At 45.8% G+C, this 25470-nt stretch overlaps 1 protein-coding gene across 1 annotated transcript in view; it reads right to left on the reverse strand.

The window, feature by feature from the left end:
- The window catches only part of LOC147888577 (uncharacterized), a 61247-nt gene extending 43807 nt beyond the window's left edge, over nt 1-17440 (reverse strand). The window contains exons 1-2 of the mRNA XM_087392749.1: nt 17180-17440; nt 9125-9347 (exon numbers count right to left, since the gene is read on the reverse strand). Coding sequence (XP_087248875.1) covers nt 9125-9227 — 103 coding nt within the window. The 5' untranslated portion in view covers nt 9228-9347; nt 17180-17440. The remainder of the gene's footprint in view (nt 1-9124; nt 9348-17179) is intronic.
- Between the last annotated feature and the right edge of the window lie 8030 nt (nt 17441-25470).

Genomic DNA, 25470 nt, shown 5'->3' on the forward strand with positions numbered 1-25470 from the left:
CCTTCTCTCCTCCATTTCCTTCCTTCCTTTTATCTCCATCCTTTCATTCACACCACCCTTCCCTTCCTCCTTTCCCCTTCCCCTCTTTGTGGAGCAACTTGTCACTCACTCTTAGCATGGTAGGTGGGGTGGGTCTAGCTAGAGGAGCTCAAATGGTAGCATCCCCGCCTTCCACCTCTTGTCACATCACACTCTCACCAAAGGAGAAGAACCAGGTTGAGTGTGCGGTATAGCAGCTCACTAATAGAGCAATTATTGAGCGCTTAGAGCACTAGGCGACAAGTCCAACGAGCCTCGCTTTAGAAGGCGATCACATCCACTCACATCATCAGATCCCAAGGGGTGGTGGCCTTGTGTTTCCAAGTATGCCTCAAGAGTATAGGAGTATCATGTCCTCAATTGGTGCCAGGTTTGGCATCGTCTTGGAGCCCTCCAAGACAACAACCTCAGTTCTCATGGATCATGGGGTGCCGAAGGTCCAATCACAAACCCCTCCACCCTAGAGAGCTTGGCTAACTGGCCCAAGCCTATCTTTTGATTATGGCCACCAAGGGACATGGCAGGTGATGAGTCAGGGTCATAGTAGCAGCAAAAGCCCACCTAGCACTTGCCTCCCCCACCACCACCATCAATCGTACATGTTTCCTTCTCCTAGGTTCTTCTAGGTATAGCTTGGATCTTGGTCTAGAATCGAGAAAAGAGACATTATGTACAAAGAAGAGCTAGAAGATAGAAGCAGGCAAGCAAGTAGATTAGGACACCAATGGAGATGACCCCTTCCCTCCTCCACAGGCTCAAGCTAGGGACCAAGGACAAGAGACCTCCTTGGGAGGACTCCACCCACTCTTTAGAAGGACCTTGGATAAAGGGCCCTGCAGCGGCATAGTCAACCCTCTAACCCCACAGAGGCCATGTATTTAGGTGGTGCTATCTTCTCCCTCCCCATGTAGTGCAGCCATGTTCCCCATTGGCAAGTCCTATCGCCGCAGGGCTGCCAATAACGACGTTTTCTCCCCCCACTTTGAGCTCCTCCCATGTACCTACAACCTCACCCTCTCCAACTCTCCTGAGAGTTAGGATCCTTTCCCTACCCCCCTTCCGTAGCACCCCCTCTCCATCTGCACCTCTCCCACCACTTCTTCCAACTCTGAGGTTGTTTCCGACAACGGTCTGTGAATGGCATTGTCGAGACCTTCGATCTCCCCCGCCCCCCCTTTCCATCCTCTCCCGTCACCCCCACTCCCTCCTCGCCTCTCTCCCTTCCACTTGTTCTTCCTTCCATCCCCCTGGACAGCCACCTCCCACCTCCACCCTTGCTTCCCCAAGTTACGATTCGAGTGCTTCTTTCATGGGCTAACCACAATCTACACTTTGCGTACGAGAGCTTAATTGCACTTCTCCAGCCTATAGATATGTGCACTCCACACCACTCTCTCACGAGCCCATGTGGCTTGGCTTACCTACCCAATATTTATACGTCACTCAAGTTGGGTGTGCAGCTTCATACACATCTACTTGAATCATCATAGTCTACAATGCTTTGTGAACTACACAATCTCGCAACTTATGACTTGCAAGTGTACGTGATTCTTCACTAAGATAAGATGGGCCATGTGTAATGCTAATGTCAATTGGAGGACATGTTGCCATATCCAATGCCATCAAAGTTAACTATCTGAAGATGGATTTGCATTATTGCAAGGTCCTTGGTAAGAAGATGATTCCCTAGTCGAATGGCAAATGCTATGTCAATCATCAATGATTTTGCTTTGATTCTGTTCATCTTATAGTGAATTTGACATCACATTCACACACTTGGGACAAATAAATGTGGATATGAAAATAGTAACAAGGATACAGTTGTTGACTAAGGTTGTGTTGCTAAGTTCTAGGTATGTAACATACATAGAAGTTGAGAATTATGTAAAAATATCATTTGGGCATTACGGAGAATGCAATTTTCAGGAGAGCCCACTCATTCCCAAATGTAAAAAATGTATTATGTTTCTTCTCCTGCGCTCTTTCTGAGCCAGGGTCAAGCCAAGGTGGTAGTGACACTTGGCTACACAATCATCATTTCCCATCATCAATTAGCAGCAGATTTGCATGGTTTTGGGCAGCAAAAAACAATGCAAGTCAAAACATGTAGAGTTGAGTTTTCAATCAAAAGTCAACGCGTTGGCTTTTTGTCGCCGTTGGCTTTTGATTGACTTGCTCAACTATTGGCGTTGACTAGTTGACTAGTTTGCCCTAAAAGCCAATTGAAGAGGCCTTAGCCCTCCATCATGGGGATGCATTCCATGATGCATTCTAGGCAATCAGGCCCTCAATTCCAACAGCTAGTAACAACATTTAGCCTCAGCATTATGGAACAGTCCGGCATACCAAAGTTAGCATCAGTTCAATCCCAGTTCAATTTGGAGCGATTCTTAGAGGGATCCAATTCACAACAGAAGGCCTTCCATAGTATGAATCTAAACCCTAAACCCCCCAGCATGGGTTAAACATCTACGACAGCATTCCTTATAGCCTCTACATCAGCATTTAGTCCTTAGTAGCCTCACTGCAGGAGTCATAGCCTATCATCTAAAGGGGCTCATTTTTTAATTCAAACATTCGCAGCATTCATATTAGTAATAGCGCTAGGTGTAACATGCAGAGGCTTCTGACCATAGTTAAACAACCCTAGACTAATTGTAATTAAAGACTAGATAGCTCAAAGAGATCCCATTGCAGGACAAATTTGTGCTCACCCAAAAAAAGGGGATACTAGGAGCCCTAGACAAGAAGGTCCACCCAGTTTGGGATTTCCTCTTCATAGAATAGGGGATGAGGTGCAATCTCCACAAACTTTTGATCATATTTTTAGAGATCTAATATTGTCCTTCATGGGACACTCCTTATGAGCGCGATGGGGCGCCCCATGTGGATTATGTATGGAATAAAGCGACGTGTGAGCTGACCTTTTTCCCAAAGATACATGGTACGCGTAGATTGTTGATTGCCAGAGTGGATGGTGCCCTCTCCGAATGGCACTTGTTGGCCCGTACAAGTAGTGGCTTCTCGCCTTGGGATTGTATATACAGATCATTTGACTTGGCCCATAGGTTTGGTGCATGTCTATGATGCCTTTTTCAAGGCAGCGGACAAGCTTGGACTACTCACCTTCAAAAACACCTGCTAAAGCTGGCTGCTTAGAGCATTTGGTGTACGCTCCCAACTCAAGGAGGACTGCTCCAACCCCCTTCCCATGAGTCCCACAGTAGTGAGCTAGAACAAGCATGGCTTTCATGACAGTGTGCGTTAGAAAACACAAAGGCTGAGTCTGAGACAATAGGTGCAATGCAGGCCCTTGGTAGATATTTCGATACTTCAACAACATATGTTCTCAACGATAGATGTCAAGAGATGTAAAACACATGCTCCCAGGTCAAGGCATTGAATTTGGTCCCTTGATGATTGGCCTTATAGCTGTGGAGTTTGTATTTCTATTAAGCATGCTCTAGCCTCAACGGTATTCGACCAAGGACAGCTAATAGGGGACCAAGCAGTGTGGATAGGCATCTTTTGGCCAAGGATGCCATGATGGTCTCTTGGAGAGATTGGAAGGATTCTATGTTCGCGACTGGGCTTGCACAAAGAGGAGTCCACAAGCATCCTAACGGGCAAGACGATGTCCGATCACTCTCCCATTATACTATAGTTAGAGCAGCCATGCCAGTTTGCCTAGTGAGGAGTGAGAATCCCAAACGGGCTTTTCTAGTAGGAGGAGGTCGAGCTTGCTATAGCCCAAAATTGGCACGCAGACGATGCATGTTTGCGAGAGGGCTGGGCTTTTTGGATAGCAAAGCCATCCAAAGAAGTAGGTCATAGAGAGGCCATTCAGAGCTATAGGACCAAGCTATGAGACGGTAGGCTCTTGACTTGAGAGAGAAGGCCCTTAGGCAAGACATTGCATCCATAGAGAGGTAGAGGGAGGGGCCAGATTCCCCTTGGCAGGTAAATAGATATGAGTGTGCTCACTTGAACTGCGTGTGGAAAAGGCTAGACATGCAAAGCACTCATATCATTCCTCGTAGGCTCGCTGGGTACAACATTGAGATTGGAGCACAAGGCATCACCGCATACAAGATCTTGGCCAAGATCTTGAGCTTATAGCTATGCATGCTCCTCCTAAACACCAATCCTGACATGCAGACAAGTTTTGTTCAGGAGAGGAGCATCCTCAACAACATCTTCACTTTTTGGGAAGCCACCGAGTAGGTAGGCAAAGAGTCCAAGCCACTTGCAATCCTACTCATTTCGAGAAGGCCTATGACGGGGTAGATTATGCCTTCTTGGAGGGGGCTATGAGGATACTAGACTTCTCAAAGAAATGGGTACGAGGATTTCAGCTTTGTATGCAAGTAGCTCCAACTAGAAGTTGATTGTAGGTCACACGCAGGAGGCTTTTTCTATGCCGCTACATGAGGAAAGGCTGCCCCTTGGCCCCTTTCTTGTTCCAGTTTGTGGCAAGGATCTAGGCTATCTCCTCCAATCCTAAGAGGCCTAGTGGGGATGCATCTTCGAGATGAGGGACTTGTGGACTTAGAGTTCCAAGATGGCTTGACAACTTATGTGGAGGGCATCGCCACCAACCTATAGAGGGTGGGAACCTATAGACTTCATAGATGACACGACCCTTCATGTGGAGGGCATCGCCACTAACCTATGGAGAGTACGAACCTTTTAGAAGTTTATTCTAGGGTTTGGGGAGCCAAGATCAACTGGAATAGATCAATAGGTTTCCTCACACCATTAGAGGAAGCGCTCACATGAGGAGCACTTCCTCTAATGAGAAGTTTATTCCAGAGCTTGGGGAGCCAAGATCAAATGGAATAAGTCAATAGGTTTCCTCACATCATTAGAGGAAAGACTCACGAGGGGTGGAATCTTGGCTTCAATTGAATTCCCCAAGCGTACACGACACGGTACTTGGGCTGCCTAGTGGGTTTGGATATTTCCATTGATCAACAGGTATCCCAGGTACTAGAGAGCCTTTGTGGATGTCCCTAGCAGGCAGAGCAATTGTCGAGAACCAAGTTCTTTTGGCCACAACTTATACATTGCACTCTATTGGTGCTTCCATAGATGTTATATGGGTGCTTCTACAGAGATTGTATGGGACATATTAGGAGGTGCACACAGAATTTTCTTTGGGCACGTTCGAACGCACGTTCGAACGGCACACAGACTACCAGAGCAAGGTTGCTTGGTAGACAGTAATCCTAGCACAGGAGCTGGGTATTATTGAGCCGAAGAAGTTGAGCAGAGGCCTCTTGGGTAGGCTCATAGTTGAAATGACTCACTACAAGCACATGACCTAGGAAGCTCTTGCTACAAAGTGGCTTGTAAAGAGCAGTTCTTGCGTCCCATTGATGGATTTTTACAAAGGCCCCATAGCGAAGAAAGGGTCATCGTTGATGCGGAGGTTGATGAGGGTCTGGCGACACCTCTTCACTAGCCTCATTTAGGCTAGGCCGCTATGCAGAGGAGTTTGAGTGCCAGCCCTTGATTTGGCACCCAGAGATCCGTGATCAAGAGGGGCACGTGTTGGGCCACCACATGCACATCAGTTGGGCACAATGGGACTGTGGGAGCACCAGCTCTTTGGGATCTTGGGGTGACCTCTTTGAGCAAAGAGAGAAGCAGGTTCAAGCAGTAGCATATTTGAGGGGGGCTCAAGGCAACCTTGATGAGATTGACACAACTATCCTAGCATCTTGGCATGGAGCTTAGGGTGACCCCGGATCTAGATCGTCTCACGATGGTTCAACTATTTCTCCAAGACCTAGCATGGGGCTTAGGGTGACCCTAGATCTAGATCACCTCTCTCAAATATGATCCTTCCCCAAATTTCTACAGCATAGCTCAAGGAGGACTATTGCTAATAGAGTCAGATCCGAGAAACCTTGATCCTCCGGATAATTGTGCCTTGTCCTCTTTGGAGTAGTAGAGAATTAGGGTGGTTGGGAGACGAGGGAGGAGCTGGGCCATTGAACCTTGAATCAATAGAGATGAGTTCTTTCAATGGCACCTGTGGCTCTAGGAGGGCCATCCACTTCATGGGATTTAATGGGACCTTGGCAAGTGGTTTGGGCCATCTAGAGTAGAAGTGGAGTTCTTTACATATACCACTCAAATCGGTAGAAGACTATGGAGCCCTTCCAAGGAGCGCCACTGGGCGGAGCAGCTAATCCCCACTAAGGTCACGGCAAGTTTTCGGTCTTGGCTTTGGACCAGCCCTCTACTCAAGGAAGTCTCTTTTTTGGGTTCCACAAGCTCCTGGAAGGTGCTGCAGACTGAGCAGAGGGCTGCAGCAAGCTGCGCAGAAGTCTGGAGCAGTTTGGAGAAGATCCATGAGGTTTCACAGATCAGGGCAACGCAGGATCACGGAACCTGCTGGTACTTTGGCTTACGCCTAATTTGCTACAATATCCAACCTCGAATTCATCATCATCTGCTCGTTGATTGCTGAGTTAAAAAGAAAGAGATGAATTGGCACACATGACACCACACCACGGCCCAGCGCCCCCCCCCCCCCCCCCCCGAAGGAACTTTATTACATTGAAAGAGAATTTTTGTACAAGGCTTGCAGCTCTCTGCTAGCAGGGTGCCTAAAGTTATCAACTCCCCTTGCTGTCCTTTTTCCTAAATTCTATTACATTCTAGAGGTGCCACGAGTTTGCAGCTATGGGCTTGCCAAGCCTGTGGTCACACACTCCAATGAGAATCCCCTCCTTGTGGGCAGCTTGAGTCCCTTAAAAATAGGACAATTTACCACTTACCTGCAGCAATTAATTGTAGCACATAACCATGGCACCCATTAATTGTTAGCTCTTGTATGCAAATAGAAATCTTTAGACTAATCCTAGTCTCTTTGTGGGCATCCCCACCAAGCAAGCCGGTGCACACAAATAAAGAAATACACTCTAATTAATCAACGCCAACCCTCTTTGACGGTAGTTGAGAACCTTAATCGGAATCAAAATACTTAACCCTAGTCAAATCTCTGACCGTAGTCAACACAAATGCTCTGGTTGACCGAAGTCAACCTGCCTTGGCCAAAACCAAGACTCCTCGACTGAAGTCAAGACTCCTAGACCGGAGTCAACACTTTGACCAAATAGAAAAACTCTTTGACCATAATTAATAGAAGAAAAACTCTTTGACTATGGTCAAATAAAAGGTCAACTTTGTAATTACTTGGAGTATTTACACATAGCAAGATGGCACAGGATATGGAGCAGGTACATTGCCTATTCATAGGCATTTGCAGGGTCGGTTGGTAGGGAGAATCCTACAGACTCGGTTGGCCCAGCCTGTAGGAAATTCGGGCTGTTTGGGGCAGCCTCCAGCCTTATAAAGGGGCCCCTCTTGGGCTTATTCTGTCGTTCAGATTCTGGGCAGCTCAGCCTACAGACCAGGAGCCATCCAGTGCAGCAAGTGAAGTGACTGTTTGCAGCAAAGATTGTCTCAGAGCCATCATCAAAGGGGCTGGCTTCACAGCAACAAAGGAAGACCAAATCAAAAGGAGCTTGTTCCTCACCATTGGGCTGCCTTCACAACAACACAGAGGTGAAGCATCCATAAGCAAGCACTGCCTTGTGATAGTCTGTCCAGGAGGAGCAGCAAGAAGGTGTGTTTGCAGGGCACACATACGAGGCCCACATAAGCTCTAGGAGAGCAATGCAGGTGAAGTGTTTTGGAGGTACCACGAGAACCTTGGAGAACAGGTTTTTTGTGTACAAGGGTCCACATCTAGTCAGCACTCTGCTAATAAAGGGGGCGCATTGAACACATCTTTTGTATATGATTTGATCCACATTGGACAAATATATATTGCTATTTTTACATCTCTATTGTGCATTGTTCATTTACTGTCTGCACATCTACATAAGGAAGAGAGATTTGAAATTGACATTACGTGATTCCTGTGCATTATCTTGTTTTTCTATCTTCCGCCACGGGGAGCGTTGGCCTTAGCAAGCAACCTCAGCTCTCTGTTTTCTAACATGGTATCACAGCCCGCAAGGAGATTCACGAGTATTGGGAGCTCAAAGGTGAGAATCTTGGAAAAGAAGATCTTGGTTCAAGCTCATAGAAATCGATTTCTAAGTCTAAAGGACAGGTGCCCTTGCAAGAAGGAGGGTGACTCAGGTTCGTCAGGGTGTACACTCCCTTGCCCTTCATCTCCTTACCATGGCAACTACTAGGCAAGCTCGACAGAACTACTACCCATTGAGGAAGATGAAGTGGACCATTTGGTGGTTTAGAGGAGTTCGGAGATCACTACAAGAGTGGAGCTAACACCACAAGCTACCATTAATGCTACTGGAGCAATGGCATAGGCAAATCCCAATGCAGTGGGAACTACGTGATGCAGAGGCCTTGCCATTATCATGTCCTTGGCATGACTGCAGATTCAGTCCTCACGCATATCCAGCTTGCAGATATATCATTTAGTGCATAGACAATCGTGAAGGACATGTACGAGGCGAACAACGATGCTGGGATTCTTGACCTCGAGATAGAGCTATATGGCACGCCAATGTATAAGGGGGATTGGGTTCAGGATCACTAAGATGAAGGTGGTGAGGGATCAACTTTCAACGGATGGTCAGGCCTTGGATTTGTCAAGGGTGGCTAGGCTCTTGCTTGCATGCTTCCTAGGAGCTACAAGAGTTTTGCTATGACCATGATTGAAGGCAGCGGTTGACACCAGTGACTTTTGACGAGCTAGTGCCTTTGCTTCTGCAAGGAGGAAGCTTAAGCCTTCAATGCCAAGCACAAGATGAAAAGCACAGGTTAAGGGCAAGCCTCTGACGGCAAGCCCAAGTAGAATGGTAAGTTGGGAGAAAGCACCAAATCTACTGTGATCAGCTAGGACACTAGCACAGAAATATAGCTGAGCAATGTGCATGGGGGTAGGATTACGAATTTAGAGGCCCTAGGAGTAAGGCGTTTGAGGATCAATTTCGATGGCTCGGCAGTGAATAGTCTCCACAAGCTTGTAAGCGATCTATGAGATCTAATATTGGTATCAAAGCAATCGACGTTGGCAAGCAAAGTGTAATGGAAGTACCTGCGTTGACGTACATGTCAAGTTGGAAATCGGTGTTGGAGCGGAAGACAATTTGCTGAACACAGAGGTGGAGTAAAGAGAATTTGCAGAACCCCGTGTTCATATAGCAGAAGGCCGTCAGCTACTAGCGTTGGGCAGTAGACCCACAGTGACGATTGGGCTGTACAGGAGGTGTTCAAGATCATAGATGTAGACCAAGGTTGTGCGATGACGAGTATTGCACCTGCATTGAGTATAAGAGGAGAATTTATAATTGTTGGAGGTTAGAGCGCGCGTTGACATCATGATGATGCTTACAGTGGCCGTTATTGTAGCCTATGATTGAGATGCTGGGTTAAGCTAGTGCTGATCACAATATACAGTGACGGTAGATATATATATACATATGTACAGTACATGAGTCTCCAATAGCGAGCAGGTAATTGAGTGTTGCAACATTCCAGCAGGTACGTAGGCATTTTGGTGATGAGGATACCTGAATTTATTTTGTAATATTTGCACGTCTATCAACCTATGTGGTATACCTCAAAAAGGCCCTTATTTTCGGCATTGATTGGTAGGAATTTCAGTTCTTTAACGTTGAATTGACAAAATCTGGAATATAAAATTTAGACAAAAGCTGTGCTAATTAATTCAGTTTAAGCTTCTGGTAGTCATTTGCTCATGCACTCTTCTCACACTCTCAAAACTAGTGCTGATCAGGCTTTTTAAAAAGCGCGCATGGTAAGCTTCTCAAGCCCATGTACTTGATGTTGGTGGTACCAAACCTCAAGGCACGTGGAACTTTTGCGTCAGACGTGCTTGGCATTATCTACCTACAGGCCTTGATTCATAGACACTCTCCCCACTCTTCTGATGCGCAAATGGTCCTTAGATGCTCTCCTTCGGGGCTCTAGCTCAGTTGTGAGCTCAGCAAAATCTCTCCACACTCCTTCATATATGGCTCAATGCCAAGGTCGTTTCATGCAGTCTTCTTCAAGCCATTGTAGTCGCAGTTCTCTTTATTGTCATGCTACATGACCTCTATGTAATCACCTCAGGTCCTCCAACAAGCTCAGTTGAGATGAGGAGGATCACTCATGATCAGTTCTATTTAAGCATGCAGTAGATTAGTAATGTTTTCTTGCATATGATAATAGACGTAGTAGATGTTTTCTATTATTCATGTGGATTCTTTCTGAACTGTATTGTGTGCATGTAGGACTTGATCGTTATATTTTCACAGTTGGTATCAAAGCGGTTGAGACAATGGAAGTGAAACCAGAGTCTGCACAGCAAAGCTCATGATCTTCAATGAGACGAATTTCCCTGCGTGGCAGCTTAGTCAGCGACTATATTTTTAAAAAAAGGTCTGTGGGGTATGGTTTTGGGTGGGAAGCTAGAAATGAGCGAGCTCTGGGGATTTTAGGTCGTGCTCTAGGGATGAAATTTCGCCACCATCTCGACTTGTCAAAGACTACGGGAAATTGGATAGCCATTGAAATTTGAAACTATGTTTGGTGCAAGACTCAAAAAATCTAAGGTTCTTCTCAAACAAGAATTCTTAAGCCTCCAGATGAAGGATAGTGCAACACTGGGAGAACATTTGAACCACATGAAGACAATTCTACGTCAATTGAGCACAGGTTGAAGAGGATGGTTCTAAGGCAGTATTACTTCCCCCAGTCTACGATGAATTGGTAAAAACTCAAATGCCAAATCAAGCCATAGTCAAACCAATCTGGAAGTCCCTTGCTCCTAGATCATATGGCCATTAAGGTGTGAGCCAACTCCAAGTGATAAACAAAGTGGAGGGGATGTAACAAGCATAACAATAGGCACCGGCAGAAGTCAAAAAGGAAACTCATTCCCTATCAAGCACAAACAAAGCCATGCTAGCTTAGCACTGGAAGAGCAAAACTATCTGTTACTGCTTTACTTCCCAAATCTTCCCAAAGGCAAGAGAGAAGAGAGCCTCAATAATCCTACAGGAGGTAATGCAAAGGGCCCAAAAGAATCCCAAAACAGCGAGGTGCTGCATCAGACACAGTTTAAGAACCTGGATGGAGGGGTTCAAAATGGAGAGCCTAAATGTAAAGCCATCTTATCTTCTTTAGACGAAGCTTTACATGACAAATCGGTGGCATGGCTCAAATCCAACTCTCATAGGTTTCTTGCATGGCTGCAAACCTCCAAAAATCTACATGGAATTGTGGATTCGGAATCCAAAGGGTCTCATTGTCACAAATGTCAAATTCTTGGAAAGGGTTCCTATGTTTTACTTTTTAAACAGCTGAAATGGCAAGGAGAGCTTTAAGTCAAGGTCTGTGGGTAAACAGAAACCAACCTTTATACCTAGAGCAATGGTATCCAGATTTTACTCCTAACAAGCCTAGGTCCACAACAGCAATTGTTGGATTAAGCTCTTTGTTAGGAAAAAGGGAAGGTCATAAGGGAAGAAAAGAAAAGCTTCATAAACCCTTCAAATTTGTGTTGAGCTGGATCTCGCTGACGATTTCCCGACTCAATTTGCATCCTGACTAGAAACGGATATGTGTATGGGAATAGTTGGTGTAGATTTTTTAAATTCAATAGATACAGATGGCTCCCAAATACTCACGTCCCTCCTGTGCAGTGGCAAAACAGGCACAAGCGGAAATCAAAGGGAGAACTCATTCCCTTTCAAGCACGAAAAGAGCTATGCTAGTGCCCTCCAATCCTCAAGAGGAGGATTCTTTGACGCCCCCTTTTCTCCATCAACCTCACATTCCTAGCACTAGAAGAACCAAACCTTTTGCTGGTTTCCCTCTGTAGTCAAATCCTTCAGGAAGTCCAAAGGAAAGGAAGACCTCAATAATCCTGCAGTAGATAATGCACAGGGCCCGAGAGAATCCGAAAACGGCAAAGGTCCTGCATCAGACATAGTTTCAAAACCTGGAGAATTGGTAAGAGGAGTTCAAAATGGAGAGACTACAAGTGAAGCCATCTTGGTTTACATGATGAATCGATGGCGTGGCTTAAGTCCCACCCTCTCACAGGTTTCTTACATGGCCCTAAACTTCCAGCAATCTACATGGAATCGTGGATGAGTAACATGTGGATTAAAAAGGGTCTCATTGTCACAAATGTAAGATTCTTAAGGGCTACTATGTTTTTCTTTTAGGAAAAACTGAAATGGCAGGGAGAGCTCTAAGTTAGGTCTGTGGGTGGTCAAGAACCAATCTTCAAGCTTGACAAGCCTAGGTCCACACTAGCACCTATTTGGATTGAACTTTCACTTTAAGAAACTAATCTTTCTCATGGAATAGGGAAGGTCATAGGTGTAGAAAAGGAAAGCCTCATAAATCCTGGAGAGATTCCTCGGATTTGTGTTGAGCTGGATCTTACTGAAGATTCCCCTAACTTAATTTGCATCATGTCCAGGAATGGACATGTACAAGGAACAGCCAGTGATCTACAAGAACTTGCCTAACTCATGCTTCCATTGTGACTCCATGGACACGCAGTCAAAGAATGTCCAGCCGAGGAAAACAAGGCTAAATAGGAGGTTTGAATGAAGGGGAATAAAGCCACAAAACCCAAAGCTAGGAACGAAGAAAAATTGGTGTCTGACAGTGAAAGGGCGTGATGCTTCTCCTAGATTCTCAGAAAAAGGTGGAACAGCCACCTCAAACAAAGGATAAGGACACCAAGGAAGTTTCTTTACAGAATGCATTTGCTGGTCTTCAACAGACAAATGTTGAGGGAAAAGGGATGAATTCTATAATGCTGGAGGACAACTCCTAAGATGCAACAGAGAAAGAAAAAATAGCAGAAGGGTGGATCGCAGAGGTCCAAACAGAACTCAACAATGCAGATGCCAAAGCTATGAATGATAATTCCTCAGAAGGGGAGATATTGGATGACACTCAAGGTCTGGAGCTGGCCCTTCAGAAAGATGCAATCATGGTTAACCCCAAGGTATCAGCCACAGCCCTCAACAAGAGAAGAACCTCAAGGGTAGGAAGGCAGGACACAATCAAGAGCCCTGGACTAAAATCCAAGATGAAGAACAAAAATTGTAAGTGTTTATCTTTTATGATATACAAGATACAACATTTACGGGCTCATTGATCTAGACTGATCTAGTGAGTTGCCTTTCTGGCTTAGCAATAACATAGTCTCTCCCACTTTCCTTGCTCTTCAAGAAGTCAAGTATGCGGAGCAACAGTCAAGAACAGACTTCAAAGCGTGGACAAAATAAGATTTTGGTGCTTTACAGAACATGTTAAGGGGAAAATGCAAGCCTGGGATGACCTTAAGGAGAACTTCCAGCTCATGGACTTGGCATCACAGGGGAATTCACCGGGTCCAATAGACAGATATAGGAGACTTAGAAGAGAAGCGAGATTGGACAGGGTTTACAACTCAAAACCACTTTGGGAAGCCAAATCTTGGCTTAGGCAGATTCAAACCTCTTCAATTTGAAATCTGCCCAAACAAGGTCACTGAAATTCGGACAGATGCCTTCATGAAATTTCAGGGACAAAGCTGTCAGCTAGGCTGAAGTTATAAGCTCAACTCAAGCCCTAATTAAAAGAGCGAGAAAGGAGGCTGCAGCAGCAAGACCCAGGAGAAGGATCAATTGGATATTAGAATAACCAAGGCAGAAACTTTGGCCTTATCCTGGGACACCACACCTGAAATGGAAGTCAAAAGATCTCAATGTCACAGGCATCCACAACCAGTGGCATGCTGCCTACAAGCTGCAGCGCCATCAAATACCACCAGGAAGCCTTAGACAAAAGAACACATAAAAAATGCAGAGTTGACTTTTCACTTTTGGTCACCACATTGACTTTTTTAAATCAACGCTGACTTTTGACCGAACTGGTCAACGGTAGGCATTGATCAGCCAACCAGGTCACTCAATCTACTCTAAAAGCGTGTATATAAGGCCTGCCCATTGGCCTCATTCTTCATCCAAGTCTTCTAGTGGTGTAGCCTTCAGCAGCAGCAGCTCCAGGGATCAGGATCAAGGCAGAATTCTACCACAGCCCCTTCCAGCCCTCCTTCCGTTAGTCCTCAAACGGTTCAGTCCGGTAGAGGGGTCTTTCATTCTCTATTTTGTAGTGAGGGTTCTCCCTCCATACAGTACTTGTTTCTTTACGATTGTATTCACCCCTCTAGGCCAGACATTGTTCAGTATTTTATTTTTCCCTCTTCGGAGGCTTGCTATATTCTCTCCCTCTGATTCTGACACTCACTCCATGGTTTCACTTGTGTTTTGAGTGCATTATTCTTTTAGTTCAGATAGTAGTGAGTAGGAGAGAGAGTGAGTTAGGCTATCTCCCTGTTACATTGGTATCAAAGCTTCAGATTTTCTTTCTTGAGATAGGGAGGGTCAGTTTAGGGACAGCGCCACTGTTTTATGGTACAGACAAATCTGGAAAGGACCATCAGTACAAGTGAGAAGTCCAACACAGGTGGGGATGAGGGATCCGCTTCCCAAACCCTACCACCACAGAACCTGCAGAAGCTCCCATGGCTGCCATGATGGCCATGAGGCAAACTATGATGCAAATGCAGCAACAGCAGTCCGAGAGTCTCTTCAACCCCATGGTTAAGCTCCAGGAATTGCGAGACGATTGTGAGCAGGCCACCAGAGAACAGCTCAGAAGGCGAAAGAAGAATGCGATCGGGAGGATCAGGAGGCCAGGGAGCTCAAAGAGCGTACCGCTCAAGAGGAGAAGGAAGAACGAGAGTGTAGTGCTTGAGAGGAGAAGGAAGAACGAAGTGTAGTGCTCGAGAGGAGAAGGAAGAACGGGACCAGCAACTCTACTCCGACCACATGGGGAGGAAAGGAAGAGAGTCCAACCGCCCGTCAAACATTCTTTTCCTGGGAAGCTGAACTTCACTCGGTACGATGGTAAGCAAGAACCTTTAGTGTTGACTTTGAGGGTCGATCAGTTTGAAAGGTTACCATCTGGTTAGACCTGTAAGGGAAACTAGATTGAAAGGATACCCTATATTGTCTAGTTAGACCTGTAAGGAAAACTAGATGGAAAGGATACCATCTGGTTTTCCTGTAAGGGAAACTAGATCGAAAGAATACCGTGCATTGTCTAGTTAGACCTGTAAGGAAAACTAGATGGAAATGCCCTGTACTGTGTAATCCCAAGCCATTGCTATTCCAAAGGAAGCCCCTTATGGAGGTCAATGTGGTCTACATTTGAGAACATAAAAGCCAACATAGTTGGGTCAGGGCAAAGGAACCCCGTGCTGCCATTTGTGAGTCTGTCAAAAACTGCACAAAAACTCAGCCTTCACTGCATGATTATGTCCTTAAGGCCTGCAACACCAACACTTAGCCTGTGTGACTGCATCAGCCATACTCTCCTAAGTCAGCCCCCTACAGCCTGAACTTCATGAAGCCTGCATGCTGCCTAGATGTGGACTGTTGGCACTACCATTGGCTGCCTTATACATCCACAGAGCACCTCTGATATTTGCCAACCTGCGAGATCCAATGTAATTTCAGTGAGATGCAAAGATCCTGCTCCAATGCCTCTCTTTACTGCCCTTCTTCCTGCTGAAGATCTGCTGCTGCAGAGAGTGTTCTCCTGAAGTATCCCTGGCCTCCCTGCTGCTCTGGATGCAGCCAATACAGAGGCGCTATGGATGCTGATCCTTGGCCTCCCTGCTACTCTGGACGCAACCCAAACCTGCGGCACAAGATGATACCAGGACCCCCAGCAATGGGGCCTTCGTACAGGAACAAGCCCTTCCAAATCTGGCTGAGCAGATCAGATCCCAGCCGACCAGTACAGACTTGGCTGACCTAGTCTCAGAACATGCTGATGTCAGCCAACTGTACCTGCAACACAGCCTATAAATAGGCCGTACCTGCTGTTGTACCATGTGCCTGCAACTGTCTCTACTCCCAGCCGTACGCCTGTTGCTGCCCTACCACAGTCTCCACCAACCTTCAGGCTCTAGCACAGTACACGGTCGGCCCTCTTCCAGGACCAGACTTATGAGCTTCTTCTCTCTCAGATCTGCCCCCATGGCAGCGTTCTTGTCAGCCAAGGTCGCACCCCATTCTTTGCTGCTGGTACCATGTCCTCCTCATGTGGAGCCTCACAGATATGCTGTAACATATAGTAGCAAATATCCGCACTATTGTTGTCAAGGCGCATCTACCATGCTGTAAAAAGAAGACCTTCCACATCCATCCCCCCCCGCCCCCCCCCCAGCACATGAGCACACTTGAGTTTCTTCTGTCAAACTATGGAGATAAAGGGCAGCCTCCATCGTGATGTAGTCTGTCCTTTATTTCCCAAGTTCTGATTTCAATTGTAGAGTGCTAAGGGCAGCATACCATCATTATGACGATGTGCAAATAAAAACAGCTGTATCACTCGACATCTCCAAACCTATGGGGACATGCCTTACATCTAACCTTCCTTGAAACTTAAGAAGGTTGTCAGATTGGCAGAGTTTTTCAGAGATTCAAAGGACAGTCAATGGAACCAAGAGGCACCAGTTTGACCAAAGAAAGAAACATAAGAGGAAGATGAAATCTCCCCTCTATGGAAAATGATCCTAATCCATATGCAATAAGCAAAATTACATTAGTCTGCAATTGCTTGACCCTTGGTGCTTGAATATGCTTGCCTACAAAATAGCAATGCTTGTCTCGGGCTTTTTTGCTGGCTCGCTTTGTTTTCCTTGCAAAAACTAAAAATCTTACATAAGCTGATCGCCTCATCCAGAAGATACCTCTAGATAGTAAACGTTAAAAAAGCGACGCCACGAATCACAATGAATTAAATAGTCTGAAACCTTGAAATTAGGGGTGGCGGGGAACGGGAACGTCGGTTTTATGATTCACAGTTAGGACCGCATTATCATCAACGGGGACTGTTTAGGGAGACTGACGATATCTTGGATCATGCAAGACGAATGGAAGGAAAACTTTGTCGTTAAAAGGCGAGGTGGAACAGCAGATGCAATTGGCAATGGCATAGAGGGAGCAACAGGCCTTCAGGCAATCTGCAAAGCAGCCAGAATCAAATCAAACGAGGAAATGCGTACCGGGAAGAAGCGATTGGTAAGTTGACCGGCGCAAATCGGAGGGAGGGGGCGGCAAGGGACGCTGCGAGAGAGCTCTATATTCGATGGTTGCAAATCGTGCGTGATATTGAGGGATGCGTTCTCGGTCGTTTTTTCGCTGTTGTGTCTGAATAGAAAGCAATCTGCAGGAGGGGAAGGCGCACAAAAATCTGTGCAGAAATCCAGAGATGGAAGACGAAGAAAGTCGCACACAGAAAGCAACGAGTAAAGACGACAACACAGATGTTCAGAACCAACGAGTAAGAGTGAAAAGGACAGGGAATGATGACGTGGCTGTCTTATCCAACAGGAACCAATCAAAACTCGCCACTCTGACCTGTTTCGTCACCAAGGTGATCCTCATAATGGGGGCACGTGCGCCTCCCACTAGATTCTAGAATCTGTCACGCCAGTCAACCACATCCATCCCTATCCCCTAAGCCCTTTCTCAATATTTTACTCCCTCACACTTTTGAGAGTCACGAGGGTTTCACACACCACACTCCAAGAGACCACACCTGACCCAGGTGCCCACCCTCACACAACCAATGAGAATGTGTGCCACCTTAGCCCTTGCGCCTGCTCTCACATGCATCCGGACAGAGTGCAGCAAAAAACATGCATGGCAGATGACTCTCGGACGTGCGGTAAAGAACAAGACGAATGCTCATAAAGCATTCATAAGGCCTGCCTCATATGCGCAACTTGGAAGAGAGAGAGAGATAGAGAGGACTTGGATGTGTAGCAAGGAGAAGAGAGAAGAGAGAGAGAGGGGGCCTTGCCTTGAAATAGAAAGGGAACATGGAAATTAGAGAAGGGAAAAAAAAAAGGAATAGAAATTATTTTCGCTTTGCCAATCTCACCCACCGTCAATAAGGCTACCACTCGAGTGGCAAGCCAAAAACCGAGCAACCTCAACATGCTTGGCCAAGTTGTTCTTCGAGCCACAGCCCACAGTGGGAATCGACTCGAGCCCTCACGCTAGAGATCTAGCACCAGACCAACTATACTTGGTAAAGTAGAGAGGTGGCATTTATGATTTAAAGCAAACTTCAAGTGCCTAGATGTGAACACCCTAATGGACAAATGCTCATATAACAACCATTTTTTACAATAAGTAGTTTAAAAAACAAGGATTTTTTGAGATTTTTGGCCCTGATGTACGAGCCTATTCATGCAAAGGGGCTGGTTTTCAAACCAAGTTTCAAATCAGATTTTGCCCACAAAAATAGGTTTTCAAGTTGATATTTTGAGAAAGACATCGGCTAGAGGTATACATTCAAACTGTATTAGAGGATACAATGACACTACGTTATCCACCCAACCATTTTATCTAATCCATTAGTTTAAATGTCATAAATGGAGAAACTTCATTCTAATGGTTCTTTCAAACTATATATGAATAATCACTTTGTCTTTCTCAACTAGACTATCTATCAGTTTACAATAGATGTCTCTTATGCTCTAGATGCTATATCTATAAAAAATGTGGGCAATCCTTGGGACACAAATATATTATCAAGGAGTAGTCGTCAACGTTGTAGAGAAATAAAATAGAAGCATCTTTCTCATCCACTTTTTTTATTTTAAATTAAAATGCCGGATATATTAAGGGGTTGGTCACGCCTCAAAAAGAAAAGACCAATTACAAAATTGGGCCAACTACAAGGGGGGACACCCACGGCCTATGCTGATAGAGCTTGGAGTCGCAACTGCTTAGACAAAGAAGCCAATACTGAGGAGACAGTGACTGGGGATTTCTCCCCTCACATCAGACCGAGATCCCTGAGATTTGCCTTGACCATAGCTATGATGGTGGAGGGATGGCCGAGTGTGATTTAGACCTTGAAGGCCAAGCGGTTTCTCATATCCCAAGTGGAGAGGCATACAACCGCACGAACATATTGCCCAAGCAGCACCATCCTCCATCTTCCTTTGATATAAAATTGAGACATGACCGCTGCCTTTCTGATTGCAGCTTCCACTCTACCCCAGACCTCCCTGGTAACTGGACAAGACCAAAACAAATGCTTCAAAGCTTCCATAGCCTTAACGCATAGAGGGCAAATCAGCGGGGAAATGGGAATTTGTTTTTCAAGCGATCCTCTAACGGGTAGCCAGAAATTGGTAATCTTCCACAGCAAAAAGATGGCCTTCCATGCCCTGCACTGCTTCCAAATATCTATGAACCTATTCTGCCATCACACATGGCCTCTTCTCACCTGCTATTTCTTGCTAAGTGTCGCGAACCGAGGCCCCATTGTCTCAAGGTATTTGTACACAATCCTCTTTTGAAAGGCGATTAAGGCCTGTCCTCCCCCTGAGCCATTGGGTTTGTCAACCCTCAGAGGAGGAGATGCAGTTAGTTGGCCAGTCACTCCATCACAGCAGCTAGCAGGTCGGATTCACCTTGATTTAGCTGAAACCTAATCCGTAGCTGATCAAGGAGGACCCAATCTGCGGATCTTGTGTTCCAAATGTCACCCCAGTTCCTCAGACCTTTCCTGTACATACTGCGATGGGCACACGGGAGGTTGTGAAGAGCAACGGCTGTTGTTTGAACGCGTGGCTCCACCAAATAGATTCTGCCAAGCTAGTGTCACTTCTACACCATGATTTCATCACAGATCTAGGCAACAACACTCTCTCCTCCCTCTGCATTGCTGAGGGAGCCCACCCAAACCTCTCTCCCTCACCACTTAGCTCGTTCCCTCCCTCCCTCCCCACCACAGCCCCATCGTTTGGTTCCGTCGCCACCTCCTGCCCCACTATAGAGCCTGGAGCCTCTCCTTTAGTCGTTTCTGTGCTCAGCATTAAGGTACTCCATAAAAATTATGGCTCTCTCTTCCTTAGCCTTCCTCTACCTCCCCCTCTTTCCTGCTGCTCAACTTGGCTCAGCCTAGCTCTTCCTCACCTAGCCTTATAACTCATAGATTAGAGTGTGAGAGGGGAGGGAGCAGAGGGCTAAGGAGACTCTGTGAGGGAAAGAGAGGAGAGTGGAACGTTAGGAGAGAGAGACACTAGGGAGTGTGGGTGTGTAAAATGTGTTGAGCCACACCACAAACTCAAGGGTTTTATTAAGATTAGGTATTCACCCTATGACAGTCATAGTGGTCATAACATTTTAAAGGGTGGCAATGTGCCTTTACCCCAACAACCTCCCACCTAAAGGCCAATGTGCCTAAAGGGGAGAAAAGAATAAAAATTACAGCAATGTTACTGTATACAAGACCATAAAATAAGAATGGTCTCATCCTAATCCCATGATGTGGCGACAATGTGCAAACCGCTCTGTAGGCAAGCTCTTAGTGAGCAAATCTACAGGATTATCATCAGTATGCACCTTCACAAGCTCAAGCCGCTTGTCTTCCAGTACCTCCCTGATGAAATGGTATTTCACATCTATGTGCTTGGTCTTCTGATGAAAGACCGGATTCTTTGCCAACATGATAGCACTCTGACTATCACAATGCAAAACTAGCATATCTCCTGTAATGCCCAAATCTCCCACCAACCGAGTAAGCCATATTGCTTCCTTGCAAGCCTCAGTGGCTGCAACATATTCAGCTTCAGTGGTTGATAGTGCAATGCATTTCTGCAACCGAGACACCCATGATATAGCACCTCCTGCAAATGTGAAAATATAACCGGTAGTAGACTTCCGGTTATCTGCATTCCTTGCATAGTCTGAATCTGTAAAACCATGCACCAATGCATCCTGCCTACCATAGCATATGCACAAGTCTTTGGTACCCTTGAGATACCTCAAGATGCCTTTCACTGCTTCCCAGTGCCGCTTGCCTGGATTTTGCCATATACCTGCTGATGACTCCCACCGCAAAAGCAATATCCGGACGAGTGGCAACCATGGCATACATCAAAGAACCAACTGCAGATGCATACGGAACCTTGGCCATCTCAGCCTTATCATCATCTGATCTGGGGTTGTCCTTACTGCTGAGTCTTAAATGAGGAGGCAACAGGGTACTAATAGACTTCCCCCCCTCCATATTAAACCTCTGCAGTACCTTGCCAATGTACTCTTCCTGTGACAGAAACAAAAGTCCCTTAGACCTGTCACGAGTAATCCGCATACCTAGTATGTGATTTGCATCACCCAAGTCTTTCATGTCAAAAGACTTATGTAGTTGCTTCTTCAAAGCAATAATCTCTTGCTGAGATTTGCTGGCAATCAGCATGTCATCCACATGTAGAATGAGTAGCATCAAACTGCCATCCTTTGCCCGTTTGGTGTACAAGCAGTGATCGGTCTCACACCTATGATACCCTTGGGACTGCATGAAGGCATCAAACTTCTTGTACCATTCTCTTGGCGCCTGCTTGAGTCCATACAAGCTCCTCTTGAGCTTACACACAAGCTGCTCTTTCCCTTTAACAGCATATCCCTCTGGCTGACTCATGTAGATCTCATCATGGAGATCTCCGTGAAGAAAAGCAGTCTTCACATCCATCTAACATAAATCCATGTCCTCATGAGCAACAAGAGCTAACACTGCTCTCAAAGTAGTCATCTTGACTACAGGGGAAAAGATCTCATCAAAGTCAATGCCCTTCTCCTGCTTAAATCCCTTGGCAACCAATCTGGCCTTATACCTCGGTAAAGCATTTGAATTCACTTTGACTTTGTAAACCCACTTGCACGGCAAAACCTTTCTGCCTGCAGGTAGCTGCACCAAGTCCCATGTATCATTTTGAAGTAGGGAGTCCATTTCTGACTGCATGGCTTTCTCCCACTTCCTCTTCTCTGTTCTTCCCATAGCTTCCTTGAAGCTGGAAGGCTCACCACAACCCGTCAGCATGATAAAATCAGCCACATTATTGGCTCCTGGAACAAACCTGTCAGGAGGCCGTTGTACACGGGTGCTCCTCCTAACAAAATGTTCCGAATTAGGCTGCTGTCTAGCCTATTCGTCATGCATGACGGGTGGCTGTACCACCATATTTGGCTGTTCTACAGCGCCATTTGCTGGCATATCCAGTGGTGCATCATTGGCAAAATTGTCTGGCTGATTTTCAGCCTGTATACCCTCTTGAACAGGGTTATTTACAGCAGCCTGCAGTTGCATATTAATGGGCATACTTTGCTGTCCGACATCATCATAAACAACCCTCCTGTATTCCGCAGGTTGCACGGGTTCTCTGTGTACACAATCCTCTTTAAAGATGACGTCATTGCTGCGTATAATCTTCCGTTTGACAGGATCCCATAACTGGTACCCCATTTCACCTTCGTCACCGTAACCCATGAAGATGCATCTGAAAGACTTTGGCTCCAGTTTGGTGCGCAGTTCTTTGCGTACATGAGCAAAGCACTCGCAGACAAACACACGTAAGTGCTTATATGAAGGTGGCTTGCCAGACCACAACTCCTCTGGCACTTTCAACTCCAAAGCCTTGTTCGGCGACCTGTTAATTAGGTGAACTGCTGTTTGCACGGCTTCTGCCCAAAAGCCATGGGGCAATGCAGCATAAGACAACATACATCGAACTTTCTCCTGAATAGTTCAATTCATTCGCTCACTCACACCATTTTGAGATGCATTATGAGGGGCTGTGAGTTCCTGTTTAATGCCCTTAGCTTCGCATAACTGTACAAAAGCATGTGACACATACTCACCCCCATTATCGGATCTGAGGCATTTCAGCTTGTGTCCTGTCCGATTCTCAAGCTGAGCGACAAACTTCTTGAAGGCATCTAAGGCATCGCTCTTATGCTTCAAGAAATAGACCCACACTTTGCGTGTGGCATCATCAATAAAAGTAATGAAATACTTTGCACCCCCTAGTGATAGCTGTGGCATCTCACACAAATCAGTGTGCACTAGATCAAGCGGTGCTCTATTCTGGGGAGTTCTCCTCTTATGAGGAGTCATAGAATGCTTTCCAAAAATGCAATGATCACAAGTAGGCAAATCTGAAAATGAAAGAGACGGCAGATAACCCAAACGTGACAGTTCTTGCATTCCTTTAACGGACATGTGTCCCAACCGGCTATGCCACAATGAAACCTTTGGCAGCTCGGTTATGGCAACAACATGATTACCTACACTGGAAACATAAAGAGGGTACAAGGTATCACTCTTATAACCCTCAACCACTACAACCTGGCCATCGGTAATCACCCATTTGGAATCCCCAAATGTGGTGTGATAACCACTGTCATCCAACAAGCCAGTGCTAATCAGATTTTTCTTGATTTGCCGCACATGGCGAACACCACCAAGCATAAATATGCGTCCGTCAGGGAATACTATCTGTATACTGCCAATCCCTGCAATCTGACATGCATAGTTGTTCCCAAGGTGAACAACTCTAGGAGTACCTGTGTAGGAAGTAAACCACTCCCTATGAGGCGTAACATGAAAAGAAGCACCTGAATCCAAGAGCCAGGTGTGCATGTCATGGCCATCAACAACCAATGTATGTGCAATTACAGCAGAAGAACATAATACATCATGTCTGTCACTGTCACTGTCCTCTGCTGCAACATTCACTGCATCAGTGTCATCTCCCTTGGCCTTGCCTTTGCCTTTGCTTCCACTGCCTGCATCCTTTGCCTCAGCCTTCTTGGCTTTCTGATCCCGTATAAACTTGAAGCACTTAGACTTCACGTGTCCCTTCTTGCCATAGTAAAAGCATTCAATATCCTTTTTGCCACGGGAATGACTGCAGGATTTGGACTTGCCAGCAAATCTCCCCTTCTACTGAGTCCTACCTCTTTCCTGTACCTGCAAAGCATGGAAGACTTGCTGCCCATATTAATCTTCCTACTCATCTCCTCCATAAGGAGAGAGCTCTCTACATCAGCATACATAAGAGTGACATTTGAATTTGACAGAGTGGTCTTGAAAGTGTCCCAACTCTCAGGGAGAGTACACAACAAGAAAGTAGCCTTGAACTCCTCATCAAGGTTCAATCCCTGTGCGATAAGCTGTGTAAAGATGGCATTGAACTCACTCAAGTGTGAGGTCATAGCTGTACCTTCCTTCATGCGAAGGTCGACAAGCTTCTTCAACCAATAAACCTTACTGGCTGAGCTCTTTTGGGCATACAACTCTTCTAGCCTCTGCCATAGGCCATAAGAGGTCTTTTCTGCCTGAACATTGAACACAAGAGAATCAGTGAGAGTAAGCATGATAGCCGCCCTTGCGGACAAATCAAGCTCCTCCCACTCATCATCTGCCATCCCAGATGGCTTGACACCCTTCACCCTTATGGGCTTAGAAATCTTCTTTAGCAGAAGTACATTCAAACACTGTTCTGCCCATAATGCATAATTGTGTGCCCCTTCCAATTTCTTTATGTTCAGTATTGAGGATTCACTTCCCCCTGATGCCATATCAGACAAGGAAAGTGCCTGACTCCCTGTAAGTCAAAAAATGACTAAATAAAATTCTGATTTCTCAGAAAACCTGCTCTATCAAGAGCCAGGAGCACTCACAATAGTGCTGTTTTTTACTGTCAAAAAAAAAATCCTGCAGCAAAACAAAAAATTTTCCCTCCAGTCACTGTACCTTCTGACACACTGTACCGTGCTCAAATAGGCATAAAACAATAACTACATAATGCTGCAGTTGTTCCACAAGTGCTTTACAAGTGCATCATCATCTGACGAAACACAAAACATTGATGTCCTGATCACTTCTCCCACCTCAGATGAGGTATTGCACTGATTTTATATGCATAAACCACTTGTCATACACTGTTTTGTCCACTGAAAAAGGCTCCAAACACCTCAGCCTGTCACAAAACTTGCCACAAAGTATGGGACAAATCCCAAACAATCACCCTTCTGCCAAGGGGATAAAAGGCATCTGAAGTTCTCAAATAGTAACTCAAGTGCTCACAAGCAAAATCTGGGCAAAAGCCCCTTGATTTGACACCTGTACCAAGTGAAAAGACACCTCAACACTGAGGTAGCATACAAAATACAGCGCTCTCCTGGCACTTTCACCTGACAAAGTAATGCATAAACTGCCTGTGTGCACAGTGGCAACACAGATCCCAACGTACAAACACCGAAAAGAAGATCTTTTGAGCACTGTCAACGATGGACAGTTAGGGACCGAGTAAACTCGATGCGCCCTGGCCAAGCGTGGCTCAACTGATGCCGTACACAAAATGTGATCTGCAAAGAAATGTCACTGATACACTGTGGAAAACGAGACCAATGTGGGCACCCTGGCTCCACACTGCCTCAAGGCATACACTGCATACACTTCCAGGCAAAAGCCCTTTGAAAATTTCACCCG

This window comes from Dipteris shenzhenensis, chromosome 21 (assembly GCF_047967505.1).
Source record: "Dipteris shenzhenensis isolate YYH24624 ecotype China chromosome 21, Dip_SZ_1.0, whole genome shotgun sequence".
In the NCBI taxonomy this organism is placed as follows: domain Eukaryota; kingdom Viridiplantae; phylum Streptophyta; class Polypodiopsida; order Gleicheniales; family Dipteridaceae; genus Dipteris; species Dipteris shenzhenensis.